Here is a 17884-nt window from a genome sequence, read left to right on the forward strand (position 1 = left end):
ATAATATATATATATATATATATATATATATATATATTTATATATATTTATATATTTATATATATATATATATTTAAATATATTAAATTCTTAACGAGCCTTAACGAGCCGAGCCTGGCCTAAATCGGGCTCGGCTCGTTAAGCTTAACGAGCAGGCTCGGCTCGGCTCGGCTCGTTAAGGATTCGAGCCGAGCTCGAGCGAGCTTCCGAGCCCGAGCCAAAATTGACACCCTTAGTTATGCTCACCTATAATTTATAGTGCCCTAGGGCTTGTTAAGGTGCACTGGAAATGATAATTTACACTCATTTCCAATAAAAATATTTTAAAACATTTGTAAAATTCTCAAACATTCTCAAAATGCATGTAAAATATCATTTCCAATGCATATTAAGGAGCTCGTTAGCAAAACCCTTATTTTATTTCAGGTGGCTAGGGGTGTAAACGAGCCGAGCCGAGCTTGGCCAGGCTCGACTCGGCTCGTTAAGCTCACAAGTGAGGCTCGGGCTCGGGCTCGGCTCGGCTCGGCTCGGCTCGGTCAGGCTTGCGAGCCTTACCGAGCTCGGATTATATTATGTTCACACCCCTCATCTTCCCTGGACAGCCCTACTAGTGTAATTTGACTACTTTTTTTACACTATGGGGGGTGGTCCTAGTAACAAATGGGGTTCCAAAAATGAAGTGACATATTTTGCCCCCCCCCCCCTTTTCACTCCATGGACAACCCTTTTAATGTATATATTAATATATAATATATAATTTAAATATATTAAATTCTTATCGAGCCGAGCCAAGCCAAGCCTAAATCGGGCTCGACTTGTTAAGGATTTGAGCCGAGCTCAAGCCGAGCTCAAGCGAGCTTCCAAGCCCGAGCCAAAATTGACACCCTTACAGGTGGCTGTTGTCTCCTACAAAAGCCAGCCACGAAAACGGTTGTCCTCCACATTGCCTTAAATCCCATCAAGGAAGGCCATTTCGGGGTGGCTTTTGCAGGAGGGAATAGGCACATAAGCTCACTTTTATAGCAGATTTTGTCTTATTCATTTAATTAATTCGAGGTGCACCTATTAAACGCAGCCGCTGGCTTTCCTCAAAATTGCCAGGCAATTTCCATTTTTGCAGAAAATAATTGCCACATAGGCTCACTTTTAGCAGATTTTGTCTTATTCTTTAATTTCATACGAGGTGGCTGTTGTCTCTTGCAAAGGCCAGCCATGTCACCGAAAGAGGATCTAGTCACACTTCAAGACTTTCCACATTTGCTTTAAAAGGAGATCTCTAATAAGCAATAATTCCACAATTCAATTTGAGCCAATTATTTCCAATGCCCGAGACTATCCCAAATTAGCGAAGAGATCAAGCAATCGTGCCCCAATTTATCCCATTCAATTTGAGATCAAGCTAAATGATAGAGGATTCATTTAGCTTGTTTCCAAGTTAATTATCATGTTTGAATTTCTTCCTTTCCCCTCATTAATTATTAATTTTAAGGAATAAAAAACTTTGTAAAATGGAACTTTTTATTGAATTTATGAAATAATACAGAGAATGGAGAAACGTCCAGGTTTTTCTTTTATCTTCTTCTCCAATTTGCGCTATTAGATGTGATTGTCATTTAAACACGGTAAAACATCCTCCCACACATAGCAAGTCTACATTAGGCTGGAATTTCTTGCCCCCATAGGATGCATATGAGCCCTACAGCAGGCACAAGCATAGAAGCTGTAATAAGACATTTGATACGAATACTCAATCAAGAAGAGACTTTCATGGGACTAGAAGAAGTGAAATGATTGATGCATGTATCGTTAAGGTAAAGTTGTGGTAAAAAATAACTCATTCCTGGCATTGTTTGGTTGCCACATGCCTGGCATCCTCAAGGATAATCCAAGCAAAAAAAAAAAAACACTTTTAGTAACTTTATAGTGTTTGGTTGCCAATTTAGCAGCACAATCCCTAGAGACTACTAGACAAGATTCATATGTAATTATTATTTGTCTTGTGATGTTCCCTCCTTATACCTTCCATGCCATATTTCTGAAAAATGGTGGAAATCTTTGTAGAGAATTTTGCTCTCCTACCATGCCATATTTCTGAAAAATGGTGGAAATCTTTGTAGAAAATTTTGCTCTCTCTCTCTCTCTCTCTCTATATATATATATATATATATATATATATATATATATTGGTAATGACACCCCCTTCCATCACTCTGAACGGTTGGCAACGAAACACTACTTATCACTATTTTACAAGTTAAATTTTAGGGGATCAAACCCCCCTCCCCTCTCCCAACAGAAAAAAAAAATTGACTACTTATACCACTAATCTACAAGGGGGGTTTACAATCTCTTCAAAGTTATTACTACATATTGGTGATATTAGTGCCATAAATTATTTTAATTATATAATTTGTTACAAGATGAAATCAAAGCTTTTGTTGTTTTGGTGGGCTTCACATTTGGAAAACAGGACTCCTAGAAGAATCAAATAGCATACAGAGGCAACATATATATATATATATATATATATATATATATATATATATCCAATTAGAAATCATGTACGCAAATACAAATTTTTATGAAATTAGTTAATCTTTTTTTCACACCACAAATTAATGTTTTTTTTTACGACAAGCATTTATTAGTGTGATCACTTATTATGCAAATTGTGTTCTTATAATATCTTTTACTGCCATTTGTCATAGGGTGAACCTATTTTTTCTATCAAATTTTGAAATCGAACCCTTTGCCTGTAGTTCAATTTTAATTTTGGTCATACAAACTATTTTATCGTCTAAGCAGACAATCGATTAGATAAGACTATCAATTAGATAGGGAACAACCGATCAATCATTTTTTTTTGTTGGTATGGCTAATTGATATGCTAAGATATGACCGACTGATTTTTTTGTAGGATCCACCCACATTAATCGGTCTCTAGTTGGTCCAACAACACACTCAATTCAAACTTCAATCAATTCACACACCAGTCTCGATCTAAATTTACTTCAATCAATCCACACACCTGTTGACTTTCCTTGTGAAAAAAAAAAAGAAAGGACAAAGTTTTAATAATTGAAAATTACAAAAAGGGGATTCTTTTTGTCTTTTGTGGTTTGTCTTTTAGGACATACTTTATGATTTTGAATGTTTCTACCAAAATTTGAACTTCCCTCCAAAAGGGCTAAAGTCTTGTGAAAACTTGTGAAAAATTTTAGTCCAAGATGGGAAGTTCATGGGGAAGAGAGTGACCACAAAATTCTTTCACTCTCTTTATCTTGTGAATGAGAAAGAAGAAAAAGGGGGTTCCTAGCGCATGAGCCGACGGGTGGCCTGGTGGACTAGACCATACCACACGCGCGCCGCCCGGCGTGGCCCGGCGCGCGCGTGGGTGCATAGCCTTTTTACTTTTTTTTTATTTCTTTCTTCTCATTTGTTAATTATTTTACCATTTTTATCATGACTTGTTATCGTTTTAGATACGATGTAATCATGTTTTGTAACCGCCCACTTAATTTTCGTTAATTTCTATTCGTTGGGAAACGTCTTAAAACGTGTTCCTTAATTATGTTAATTATGGACGAGTCTTTTGGAAGTTTATAAAATCGTCCTTTGGAAAGAGGGATAATTGCGGAAAAAAATCTTCTCTGGAATTTTTCTTCCTCTCTTCTACTTCTGTGCTTTTGAACAATTTCTATTAATTTTTCAACTCTGATCAAGGCTACATAACCGTGTTCGCAAGGCATCTGAGTAGCGTGAGTGCACACCTCCTGGAGCGGAGTTGTTGTATCCTGGAGACATACGCCAAAACACCCAATGTGCACCACGATTCGTCGTATGTGGGGGCGATACTTGTCTCAAGGACAGCGAATTTAGATTCGTGCCTCAACTCACCGATAAGTTCCACTAACTTTTGTTTTGCTGCTGTTTTAGTTCTAAAGATCACATTTTATTGCATTGCTTATACATCTGCCATATTATCAGATTCATCAAAAGAAAGGTATAATCCGAAATTTTCCAAATTCCTTATTAACAAGATAACAATCTTGAGACAAGTAACGTGATTTTATCAAAGGGATATTTCGGATTATAGACTTATGACTTCGACTAACGTTGAAAGACCAGAAAAGTTTGATGGATCTGACTTTAAGAGATGGCAACAGAAACTAAGATTCTTTCTTGCTACTTTAGAACTGGAATATGTTTTATCTGCTGTGGTTAATATTGCTGAAGAAAATGAACCTGCTATATCTCATGTTTCTAATAAATGGAAAAGAGATGATTATATGTGCAAGGGACATATTTGGAATGCTTTAAGTAACAAATTATATGATGTTTATTGTGGTGTTGAATCTGCTAAAGAACTTTGGGAAACTTTACAGAAGAAATATCTAGTAGAGGCTGCAGGATCAAAGAAACATGTCATAGGGAAATATTTCTGATTTATGATGGTGGATGGGAAATCCGTAATGGATCAAGTAAATGAAGACAATTGATAGTGCCTGAAATCCTATCTAAGGGGATTAAGATAGATGAGGAGTTTCAAGTAGCCACTATAATTGATAAGTTACCACCATCATGGGAGAAATATCAAAACACTCTCTTGCATGATAGAAATGACATGTCTCTTCAGGATCTGTTTGTTTATTTGAGAACTGAAGAAGAAAACCTCTCTAGGAAAACACCTATGTGTTCAAGGCCAATCTCACAGAATCTAAGTCTGATAATAAAGCCAAAAATAAGAAGGACGGTAAATTTAAGAAAAACACCAAGAACATTAAGAAAAAGAAAGGTGATTGCTTCATTTGTGGGAAGCCAGGTCACTATGCCAAGGATTGCAGAAAGAAGAAAGGGAAAAATGTTTCTAATGTGAATATTACAGAGTCCAAGCAACCCAAAACTCATGTGTCAGAAGAACAATATCTCTCTACTGTGGTTTCTGAGGTGAACCTAGTGAGCAATATGAAGGACTAGTGGGTGGACACTGGAGCCACAAGACACATCTGCAGTGATAGGAGTGCTTTCACTTCCTATGATTCAGGGGCAGATGGAGAGCAGCTTTTTATGGGGAATTCTTCCTCCTCGGTTATTGCTGGAAAAGGAACGGTCGTCCTAAAGCTCACATCTGGGAGAATTCTAAAGCTGAAAGATGTCCTTCATGTACCAAACATTCAAAAGAATCTGGTGTCAGGTTCACTTCTAGTCAAGAAAGGCTTCAAAATGGTGTTTGAGGCAGATAAGGTTGTCTTAACTTTGAATGGGTCTTTTGTGGGGAAAGGGTACGCTTGTGAAGGACTTTTTAAACTCAATGTAATTGTAAATGAAATGAATAAAGCTTCTTCTTCTGCTTACATTGTAGATTCTTTGGATGTTTGGCATGGTAGACTAGGTCATGTGAATTTTTCTTCTTTAAAGAAAATGATTAACTTAGGTTTACTACCTAGTGCTGAACGCAGTTCAAATAACAAATGTGAAGTTTGTGTTCAATCCAAATACACTAGGAAACCTTTCCATAAGATACAAAGGCAATCAAAAATTTTAGGTCTCATTCATAATGATGTTTGTGAATTAAATAGCACATTAACTAGAGGTGGTAAAAGGTACTTCATAACATTCATAGATGATTATTCTAGGTTTTGCACAGTGTACCTTATGAGATATATGGATGAATCTTTTGAAAAATTCATTACATATAAAACTGAGGTTGAAAATCAGTTAGGACATAAGATAAAAATCTTAAGGTCTGATAGAGGAGGTGAATACACCTCAAACGAATTTAGTGAATACTGTGAAATTCATGGAATAATTCATCAAGTGACTGCACCTTATTCTCCCCAACAGAATGGTGTGGCAGAGAGGAAAAATAGAACTCTAGTTGAAATGGTTAATGCAATGCTAGGAAGTTCTGGTTTACCTCAAAATCTTTGAGGAGAGGCTCTACTCTGTGCATGCTATATTCTTAATAAAATACCATATTCAGATTCTGGTAAAACTCCATATGAGTTATGAAAAAACAGAAAGCCTAGTTATAAATACATTAAAGTGTGGGGGTGCTTAGCCAAGGTGGCAGTACCTGGACCTAAGAAATCTAAACTAGGTTCTAAGACTATTGACTGTGCATTTATTGGTTATGCACAGAACAATAGTGCTTATAGGTTCTTAGTAGTTAGATCTCAAAATAGTGAGATTCAATCTAACAATATTATAGTCTAGAGAAGCTGAGTTTTTTGAAAACATATTTCTTTGTTTCAATAGACATACTAGTGATGTTTTAAAGAGACCTTTGGTGTCAGATTCTAGTGATAATGATGCTTCTGAAAAGGTGTTGGAACTTAGAAGAAGTAAGAGAGCCAGAATTGAAACTAGCTTTGGTCCTGATTTTATTTCATACCTTGTAGGAGGTGATCCTTTAACTTATAAGGAAGCTATATCTTCTCCTGTTGCATCTTTTTGGAAAGATGCAATTAAATCTGAAATTGAATCAATTATGTTTAACAACACATGGATATTGACCGATCTACCTCCTGGTTGTAAACCACTTGGTTGCAAGTGGATCTTTAAAATGAAACTAAAGACAGACGGAACAGTAGATAAATTTAAAGCTAGATTGGTAGCTAAAGGTTTTAAACAAAAGGAAGGTATTGATTTCTTTGATACATATTCACCTGTAACTAGAATTACCACCATTAGAGTTTTGATTGCTATAGCAGCAATTCATAATTTGGAAATCCATCAGATGGATGTAAAAACAGCTTTTCTAAATGGTGAATTAGATGAAGAAATCTATATGGATCAACCTGAAGACTTTGTAATTCAAGGCCAAGAACATAAGGTGTGTAAACCAGTAAAATCGTTGTATGGTCTAAAACAAGCTCCAAAACAATGGCATGAGAAATTTGATAGTGTAATGCTATCAAATGGATTCATAATTAATGAGTCGGATAAATGTGTTTACAGTAAATTTAATGGAAACATAGGTGTGATTGTGTGTCTGTATGTAGATGATATGTTGATCATCGGAACATACATTAAGGTTATTAAAGAAACCAAAAAGTTTTTGTCAACTAATTTTGACATGAAAGATTTTGGTAAGGCTGATGTTATCCTGGGTATTAAAATTAAACGAAAACCAGATGAATTTTTTGTAACCCAATCTCACTATGTGGAAAAAATACTCCAAAAATTTAACCAATTTGACTGTAAACCAATGTCTACGCCTTATGATTCAAATCTAAGGTTGTGTAAGAATAAAGGAGATGGTGTTAACCAACTAGAATACTCTAGAATAATTGGGAGTCTCATGTACTTAATGAACTGCACCAGGCCGGATATAGCCTATGCAGTGGGGAAACTTAGTAGTTATACCAGGAACCCTGGTCATGAGCATTGGGATGCTCTGATTAGAGTAATGAGGTATCTTAAGGGTACTATTAATCTTGGTTTACATTTTTTAAAATATCCAGCTGTATTAGAGGGGTACATTGATGCTAATTGGGCGTCAGGGTTGGAAACAAAGTCTATAAGTGGATATGTCTTCACTCTTGGGAGAGCCGCAGTGTCTTGGAAGTCTACCAAGCAGACATGCATTGCCAGATCCACTATGGAATCTGAATTCATTGCTTTAGAGAAAGCAAGTGAGGAAGCCAAATGGCTTAGAAATATTCTTATGGATATTCCTTTATGGAATAAGCTGGTACCGGGTGTTGCGATCCACTGTGATTGCAAGGCTACCATTGGAAGGGCAGAAAATAATGTATACAATGGGAAATCACGACACATTCGTCAGAGGCATAACTCCATAAGACAACTGTTGAAAATGGAGTGATCACAATTGACTTTGTGAGGTCAGAAGATAATATATCAGATTGTCTGACAAAAGGACTAAGTAAAAACTTGGTCTTAAGCACATCGAGGGGATGGGGCTGAGGCCCATGTATTGAATCACCTGTAATGGTAACCCAACCTAACTGACTGGAGATCCCAAGAAGTAAGTTCAATGGGAACAACAAGTTACTTGAGTGGTTTGTTTTGCACCGTGTTAAAGTGATATGAATTCGCTAAACCTATCCCTATAGTGTGCGCGGGTGCAACCTGTAACGAAAAGAGGATGAGTTATTATAACTCTTAATAATTTCTATAGCTGAATCTCCAGTGGGGTGCGAGATTACAGGGCACTCTTGATAGATACACCTATGTGAGTGTGAAGTGTGGCCGCTTCTATGAGAATTTGGGCTGATTCTCTAGAGCACTCATGAAACAGGATCGAGCACATGGCCAAAAAGTGCTACACCGAGAATACATTTATGTTTGAATTCGTTGTGTGTGTGATATGTTGTCTAAGTTTATCACTCAAAGTTCTTGGTTCAAGACTTTAGTTCACCAAGTGCTTGGTAAACTCGATATATTTGCACTAGGTCTAGGTTCAAGTCCAAAAGACACCTATACCGATACATAACTTATTCTCCTGCCTTGATCAGAGTTTCTTTTTAATGATTTTGTTTCTTTGGTATAATTTTGAATATGTGGGGGATTGTTGACTTTCCTTGTGAGAAAAAAAGGAGAAAGTTTTAGTAATTCAAAATTACAAAAAGGGGATTCTTTTTGTCTTTTGTGGTTTGTCTTTTAGGACATACTTTATGATTTTGAATGTTTTTACCAAAATTTGAACTTCCCTCCAAAAGGGCTAAACTCTTGTGAAAACTTTTAGTCCAAGATGGGAAGTTCATGGGAAAGAGAGTGGCCATATATATTCTTTCACTCTCTTTATCTTGTGAATGAGAAAGAAGAAAAATGGGGTTCCTCGCGCATGAGCCGACGGGTGGCCCAGTGGGCTAGACCATACCACACGCACGCCGGCGCGCACGTGGGTCCAAAGCCTTTTTACTTTACTTTTATTTCTTTCTTCTCATTTGTTAATTATTTTACCATTTTTATCATGACTTGTTACCGTTTTAGATACGGTGTAATCATGTTTTGTAACCGCCCACTTAATTTTCGTTAATTTCTACCTGTTGGGAAACGTCTTAAAACGTGTCCCTTAATTATGTTAATTATGGACGAGTCTTTTGGAAGTTTATAAAATCGTCCTTTGGAAAGAGGGATAACTACGGAAACAAATCTTCTCTGGAATTTTTCTTCCTCTCTTCTGCTTCTGTGCTTTTGAACAATTTCTATTAATTTTTCAACTCTGATCAAGGCTACGTAACCGTGTTCGCAAAGCATCTGGGTAGCGTGAGTGCACACCTCCTGGAGCGGAGTTGTTGTATCCTAGAGACATACACCAAAACACCCAATATGCACCACGATTCGTCGTATGTGGGGGCGATACTTGTCTCAAGGACAGCGAATTTAGATTCGTGCCTTGACTCATCGATAAGTTCCACTAACTTTTGTTTTGCTGCTGTTTTAGTTCTACAGATCACATTTTATTGCATTGCTTATACATCTGCCATATTATCAGATTCATCAGAAGAAAGGTATAATCCGAAATTTCCCAAATTCCTTATTAACAAGATAACAACACCTCCAAAATTTAAAGCCACAAAGATTTGAAATGAAAGCAACCTTGCGACGAAACTTTACAAAATTCCATCTCCCACGTTGTGAAGTTTTCAAAGATCTACCATTTTTATTGTTCTTCGTCGATGATTGCTCTAATCATGACTTCGCTTCTTCATTGTAAATAAACATAAAATAAAGGCATTATCATTTAATTTTTACTTCTTTCATTTGCCTCGTTTCCCTTTGCTTGATGTAGATATGTTGATTTCAGCAATGTAGATTCGTCTCTTATCTCGCAAGTATGCCAAATGGAGCCTGGGGTCGAGGATGAACTCAACTAACCTATTTTTTCCAAATCGAGTCGGGTTGGGTTGGGGTTCACCTTAGGCCAAAAAGAAAAACATAAGAAAAAAACATAACCATGATAAAATCACAATAAAGTTAGAGGACGGAGGTATTGTTCCGGTTAGGCTGTCAAGGCCTCAACCCTAATGCAACATGAAATTAAATCAGATAGGCTTTTTTCAACCCAATTGGAGCAAAAAATTGGGTTGAACATGTCGGGTTCGGGTTGAGCCCAACCCAAGTTGCACCCTTAATTGGGCCAATTGACCACGTCCTTTCCTACATATATCCGGTCGAACAAATACAGGGCAGATTCCAATCTCCCATACTGTACACACCCATCAATCATTGAGTTCCTCAAAACCAAGTCTCATTTGACCATTTGATAGAGCAATCTCTAACCCCACTAATCGTCGAATTCCATGAGATCAAATTCTTCTCATCAGATAGCCTCTGATCAAAAAGTTCACAAATTTCGTATTTCCATGCTAAACATACACATTAATCATCAAGTTTCATGAAACTAGTTCTCAAGAATACTGACAAACGAACATTAACAGTAGAAATAACCTAAAGAATTCTGCAACAACCATTAGCTTTCGTTCCTTTGGTGTATTAGTTAGGTAGCTAACGCACAACTGATGGCGTTAAATTAAGCCCTTTGAATATGTCACACATCAGGCTGGATCCCACGAATCCAAGAGAGGGGATGGCGTGGGGACCAGTTGTCACCCCATGTTCAACGGTTTGGATTGCACGAACCCATGTAGGACCCTAAAGATACTTAAAAAAAGGCTACTGATATTCCCACTACCATGTTATGATAACAAGACGAACTTAATTTGTCTTTTTTCTTCTTAATTTAATTGGTTACTTGAAGGTTTTTTTGGGAATTCTTTTTTTTTTTTGAAATGGCATATTTTATAAAAGAAACAGAAGGGACACCCGAAAGGGAATACCCAAAGATACAGAACAAAAAATAAAAAATAAAAACTAATTACAAAATGACTAGGCCGTCAAATAGGAAATTGATCAGACCAATTCATCGAGATGCATACCACCCCTCTTCTAGCCAAAGCGTCCGCCTTCTCGTTAGCAGACCTTCTAACATGAATCAACTCAATATCTGATTCCGCCAATATATCTACCAATATATCTTACGAGTCCATTTTTTTGGGAATTCTAATAGACTTGTACAGCTGATTTAACTATAAAAGACAAGGTGGGGTTTTGTTATCAAAACATGGTACTGGGAATATCAATAGCCTAAAACAAGGTTAAAATAGCCTCTACTAATAATGATAATGACACCTATCTTGAAAGTGTCTTTTGATAACAACGCCCCTAAACTTGTTTACTTGTTTTAAGCTCACAAAATGGCAACCAAACATTATTTTCACAAACTTTACCATTCGCACTACTTTATTTTTGCTTATTGAATGACATCATTTTACTTTCTACTTCTAAACCACGTGTTTTGAACTCGGAATCGTTGAGTTTGTCTGTAGAATCTTGTGTCCAGATTTCAAAGAAATGGTCCTTCTCTCCCTCTCTCTTGTGTTAAAATTCCATTATTGATACACACATATGGGGGAACATATCCATCGTGGATATTCACAAACTTATTCCACATAGCTGTGGGCCCCTTTCTTTTTTCCTTTTAATTTGAATGATTTGAATTTATATGGCCCAGCCATCTAAACATCAATTTGAATTTAATTAATGTAAAAGAAAATATAACAAATAAAAATGCAATTAGTAAAGGACTAAAGGTGCAGTCTTAAAAAAGCTGTGATTAGTTTCACCATCGTCTAAAACCAAAAATTCATATCAGATGGATGGTCCAATCTTTATCAGGAAGGCATACTTTTAGATGGCTGGAAATAGAGTTTTCTTTAGAACGGTTCATATTCATTAGGCTTTATTACTTCGTTACCATGCAGATTAGTGGTATAAGTAGTCAACAAGGAGAAGACATGCACTGGATTTACCTGGAACTCACCTCGTAGAATAGTAGGACGTATTGTGTTTGTTTCTCAATCTAGTACATCAGTGGTAGAGGGTGTCATTACCAAAGAAGAGAGAGAAAGAGAGAAAAATTAGTTGTCCCAAGAAATTCAAGCAAAATATCACCTTTTGCGGTTTTTGGATTGGATTCTATAGTGAATGGATAAGGTTGACTCATCAGACATGCAATGATTAACCATTTCAATGCAATATTGGCAACCAAACATGGAGTTTTGCTGATGTGACACCCAAATGCCAAACAAAACCGCTAAGCCATCCGGACCTTTGTGCAACCGAACACACCTACGGATTGATAGATTGGTGTGAATTTTGTACAGTGGAGCACCATGGTGCAACTCGAGACAATTTTTGGGAATACTAGTTGAGCTTTTACCATCAAATCGGGTTGATTCCAATTCATTTTTAGCAAATGCTCAACCTGACCCGACCCAAGTTGCAACCCTAACCATACTTATGATTTGGATCATCTGAATTTATATCTCCAAACACATGCCCCTAGGGCTGTTAATACCACTTTCTAAAGATGGATTATTAGCGCCCTAAATTAAATGGAGCTATTATATCCAAGGCACTAATATTCACTCTACCATATTTTGATAATGTCACCATATTAATTCCTCCATGGTTGGTTTTGGTACTTAGAGACCATACGGCAATAATCACTCTCTCATTCAGAAGCTGCCTCGGAGAAGGTGACATTCGGCAAAGTTTCCTCAACCCAGGTGACATACTGACGTTATTATCGTCACTCTCTGTATAACTTATCTTCTGCCCAACCATTCCTTGGCAGAGATGATTATTTTCAGTAGAAGGAAAGGTATGGGCCTTTCTTCCTTCTCTAAATTCCCAACTTCATACAGAAACCCATGAAACTGTCACATATACTCCCCATCTTCCCTTTAATTCTGCAAAGGCCAACGTGGGTGAGAGAAAGAAATGAATGAAAATCTGAGTAAGAGAGAGACATATAAAAATATTTTGTGTATAAGAAGATCACATGCTATGTTACCCAAATAGGGAAGAAGGGAGCTGCATCTGTATTAGAGCAGAATATTTAGGAATATGTTTCATTTAGAAAATTCTCACTAGATATTTTAAAAAAGCTTAAAGAGAAACATCTTAAAATTTAGGGTTGGAGATGGGTGAAGAAAAGAAGACCAAGTGTCAGAAACGAATCTCGAGTGCTGTGTAAAACTCTAGCTCCTGTACAGTCTAGTCTCTCTCTCTCTCTCTCTATTTTATTCTTTCTATTACCAGTTATAGAGTTAGCATGCAGCAAAAGCAAAAGAAAGACGAAAAGGGAACAGAGCAAGTTAAAAGATTAAAAAATGTAGACAAAGAGAAAGCAGCATGTGTGATTGAGTCTCGGCCATTGGACATGTTATTGGGTTTTCATGAAACACTGAATTTTCTATGGAAATAAAAGAAATGGTTCAGTCTTTTACTATCTTAAGCTAGTTATTAACTGGATTATATTTTAGTTAAGAGGTCACATGAAAAATTGATTAATTTTACAAAATTAGTATTTAATTTATATTTTAATAGCATAATGCTCTAGTCTAGGAGACAAGATGTGGGTACCAAATGCCTTGGTCTTTTTTGAAGGTGGTGAGTTATAGTGGATCCATATATTTCTTTCCACTTGCAGCTAGCAATAATCTTTCTGTGGACTCACGGAAATCTGTTTTCTGTAGTTTGCAAGGAAATTTTGAGTTCTAAGTAACAAGAAGGTTCATTCATGAAAATTTTCTAAAGGATTCATTGGCCGACCCTAACTATTTCTGTAGCTTGCAAGGAAATTTTGAGTTGTAGGTAATAAGAAGGTTTATTCATGAAAATTTTCTAAAGGATTCATTAGCCGACCCCAACCAGTGTGGAACAAAGGCTTAGTTGAGGTAACAGGAAGGTTCACTCGAAACTAATCAGTTTTTTTCTTGGACTACTGTAGTTGTGAGTTAGTGTGAGTCTGTGAGAGAGAGACTAATGCACTTCATAAACGTTGGGCCAGTTAACCATAACCGAATTAGACCCAACTCATCTCAGTTTGGAAACTTAGGTTAGTCAAGTTAGGGTTGAGTGATATAGATGCCAATTGTGTTAGGGTTGACCCCTCCTCGGATTGAGGTTCAAGTTGGGTCGGCTAGGGTTGGTTGGAGTAAAAATATCTCTTTGAGCCTGAATTGTACTACAACCTAACAGAGAATATCGTTCTACAGTCTGTTAATTTGAATGTACCGTAATATAGAAGTAAAAGAAAAGGAAAACAGTTGGAAAATTTACAGCCCACGAGAAGCGTAATTTGAATAGTAAAAATGTAACCCAATAACGTTGGGAAAGGAAAACATGTCCTCTTAGGCTTTTACTTTGTTTTCCCCAAATTTTTACCCAACCAACTGGAACCTAAAATCAAATCAAATCAAATAAAAGACGCTATATAAGGGCCCGTTTGGATGCCGAGAAGATTTTGATTTGGATTTCTCACATTTGCAATCCTTTTTGCATTGTAATTTAGATCGGATCAAATTCTTGGATTTCTAATTCAGCAGCTCACAGTGAAAAAAATCAGATTTCTAAATTTGCTGTGGAAATAAGAAATTGAAAATCCACAGATGTGGCAGTTTCCTTCACCCTCTTTGCTCCTCAACCTCTCCCTCCACTAGGAAGTACCGCCTTCCCCCTCTCTGTCTCTCTCTCTACATGAGCTGCCGTATCTATTCAATTTGTATTCAAAACTCAATTCCAAATCCAAATACAAAAGGGAAGGTATCCAAACAGGCCCTACATGTAACTTCCCATTTCTAAGCTTATAAAATCAAATCAATTAAATTGCTCCGTATTTCTACCCTACTTTCAAATTCTGCCCGGTGGATAGCAAAAGTGCTTTGAGTGGTAAATAAGGAGAGAAAAGTTCCGGATTTCAGATAATCTTAACCTTTCATTTACAGTATCACATTTTTTTAATTTAGATTCTCAGCCGTCAATTTAACACTCCAATTTGAATGGTTAAGATAAACCAATTGGAATAGATCTCTGTGACATGACCCATCTACATAGTGGGGACCAATAAATGAACGGTTTGGATCATTCTAAAAATTGTTCTTCAAACACGTTTAATAGGCGTTTTAAATAGATTAATTATGTTTTTTTTGCCAACTTTTCAACTTTATGTTATATTTTTGTAAATGACAAAAATGTTAAGTGATTTGCTAGCATCCATCCCTCCAGGCATTTCGCAGATTGTCTGTTGCATGTGAGAGCAGCCACTCAGGCTCACATTTCAGAAGATTTTGTCTTCATTATGAGGTGATGCTCTCACATGCAACAGACCATCCGCGAAATGCCTTCTCCCATGCACCCTAGCAAATCCCAAATTTTAAATACTCTGTATTTCTTCTTTTTTTCTTTTTTTTCTTTTTTTTTACCACATTTTTTCATCCATTACCCATATTAGAGTCGAATCTTTCTAGCTGATCACATTTCTAGTGTGACCATGAAACTATAGCTTAAAAGAGATTTGCTAGAGACCAACCAAAAAAAGACATTTCGCGGCTGGCTGTTGCATGTGAGAGCAGCCACCTCAGATAAATTAAATGAATAAGACAAAATGGGCATGCAACAGCCAGCCGCGAAATGTCTTAATTTTGTTTTACTCAAGGGTCCCACCATACAAATTTCAGAGTGACGTGTACTCTGCAAAAAGACACATTTCTCTGTGTTTTTCCCTGCAACTAGAAAAAGCCTGAAACAATGTCAGAACACCTTCCATTACTTAAATGTCACCACCACCGTACACGGAGCGTGAAGGCACAAACCCAACACCGGTTTCCGGTTTCCTCCAAAAGCGGTTTTGGTTTTTACACCCTTTTAAAAACAAAAATCTCACTTCCTTTGTTCTTTCCAATTTTCATGTAAAATGGCAGCTGAAAATCAAAATGTAACTAAATTTGCTCGGTTTTCAGACACTGGTACTTTCTCTATTTAACCCCCCATTCATGTTTCTTCATACTTTCATTGTTCTTATTTCTGTGGTTTTTTTTATGTAGATATGTATACTATGGATGCGCCTTCTATCGGGCTTGGGCTTGGGCTTGGGCCCGGGATTGAGTCCGGGAAATCTGGTTTCACGTTTCTTCAGTTGAAGGAATTGGAACACCAAGCTCTCATCTTTAAGTATATGGTGGCTGGGGTTCAAGTCCCTTCTCACCTTGTTCTTCCTATTTGGACGAGTGTTGTAAGCTCTGTTGGTGGGGTTTATAAACACTTACCTAGTTGTAAGTTGAATAGACTTCAATTTTTTTATTTTTTATTTTTCTTGTGGGGGTTTTGTAGGGTTTTTCTGGGTATTTTTTAGTTAAGTGATTTGGGATTTTTCTTTGTTTTTCTTTGTCAGGTTGATGAGAGGGTGGGTTCTTTTTACTTGCTTGCTTTTTTTGGTGATTTGAGTTGGGTGTTTTGGGTTTCTTCTAACTAAGTCTCAATGTTCTCTATTCTTTTGCTTCCTCTCAAAATATGGTCTCCATACTAAATGCAAAGAACAACTAATTTAAACTCATAAACCTAAAGATACAAGTACACATTATCTTGCTTTATCCTAGTGATTTGAGGTGGTTGTTTTTGGGTCCTTTTGTAGGTAATTCAGTTCGATGTTTGTTGTTTCTTTTGCTGATTTGAGTTGGGTGTTTTTATGATTTCTTTAATTGATCTGAGCAGGGGATTTTATGGTTTTCTCCACTGATTTGAGTTGGGTGTTTTGGGTTTCTTCCAACCAAGTGATTTGAGATGGGTGCTTTTTGGGGTTCTTTTAAGTGATTCAGTGGGATGTTTGTTGTTTCTTTTGCAGATTTTAGTTGGGTGTTTTTGGGTTTCTTCCAAGTGATTTGAGATGGGTGCTTTTTGGGGTTCTTTTAAGTGATTCATTGGGATGTTTGTTGTTTCTTTTGCTGATTTGAGTTGGGTGTTTTTGGGTTTCTTGATATGATTGCTCATTTAACTTGGGTGTTTTTGGTCTTCTTCTAAGTGATATGATTGCTCATTTGAATTGTGTGTTTTTGGTCTACTTCAAAGTGATTTGATTGGTCATTTGAGTTTAGGTGTTTCTGAGTCTCTTCCAAGTGATTTGAGATGGGTGCTATGTTTGATGTTTCTTTTGCTGATTTCAGTTGGGTATTTTAGGTTTCTTCTAAGTGATATAAGATGCGTGCTTTTGGGTTCTTTTAAGTGATTCAATGAGATATCTGTTGTTTCTTTTGCTGACTTTAGTGTTTTGTGTTTCTTTAACTTATTTATGCAGGGTTCATGGTTTCCTCTACTGATTTTTTGGTGTTTTTTGCAGGGTTGGGTTGCAGTAATCTGTGTTTTGACTATAGGAATAGCATGGAACCTGAACCAGGAAGATGTAGGAGAACAGATGGGAAGAAATGGCGTTGTTCTAAGGATGTGGTGCCTGATCAAAAATACTGTGAGCGCCACATGCACAGAGGCCGTCACCGTTCAAGAAAGCCTGTGGAAGGCCAAGTGGCTACCAACAAAAGCCTCATAAGAAACTCTGTTGATTCAAATACCAACCTCTCCATTTCAATGTCATCAGGTCTAGAACTAATGGCCCCCACAACTAACCCTAACAGCACCACCACCATGGCCACTACTAACAACAATGCTTCTCCAAGGTTAGGCTTCTCACCCACCAGTGTTCTTCAAACTAGTAGTACTTGTAAAACAGAGAGCTTTTAGTGGTTCAAAATGTGAGCTTTTAGGGTTTAAAATGTGATTTTGGTGGGTTGTTAGAGATGTATGAGACAGAATTTTGTGTGTTGTGAGGTGAGGAGATAACTGATGGGCTCCACCTCTTTAATGGTTTTGTTGTAAGCTTATTGAGTTCTGGACAAAGAACCAAGCTCTCTCAACCTTTAGCTGACTGTTACTGCAAGCTGTTTTTCTCTCCTTTTAGGTACTAATGATTCTACTAGCCTTCTTTTTTATCCTTTTTCCATGAAATGTTGAAAGTTGC

The 17884-nt window shown here is 37.0% G+C and overlaps 1 protein-coding gene across 1 annotated transcript; it reads left to right on the plus strand.

Annotated features, from left to right (window-relative positions):
* Positions 1-15666: 15666 nt before the first annotated feature.
* LOC143886491 (growth-regulating factor 10-like) lies at positions 15667-17841 on the plus strand. The gene is made up of 3 exons (XM_077390485.1): positions 15667-15842; positions 15921-16148; positions 17210-17841. The coding sequence occupies exons 1-3, from the start codon at positions 15791-15793 to the stop codon at positions 17605-17607; spliced, it is 678 nt and encodes a 225-aa protein (XP_077246600.1). The 5' UTR covers positions 15667-15790; the 3' UTR covers positions 17608-17841.
* Positions 17842-17884: the final 43 nt, after the last annotated feature.

Source organism: Tasmannia lanceolata, unplaced genomic scaffold, assembly GCF_043159265.1.
Source record: "Tasmannia lanceolata isolate RefF3 unplaced genomic scaffold, GAP_Taslan_0.1 ptg000002l, whole genome shotgun sequence".
In the NCBI taxonomy this organism is placed as follows: domain Eukaryota; kingdom Viridiplantae; phylum Streptophyta; class Magnoliopsida; order Canellales; family Winteraceae; genus Tasmannia; species Tasmannia lanceolata.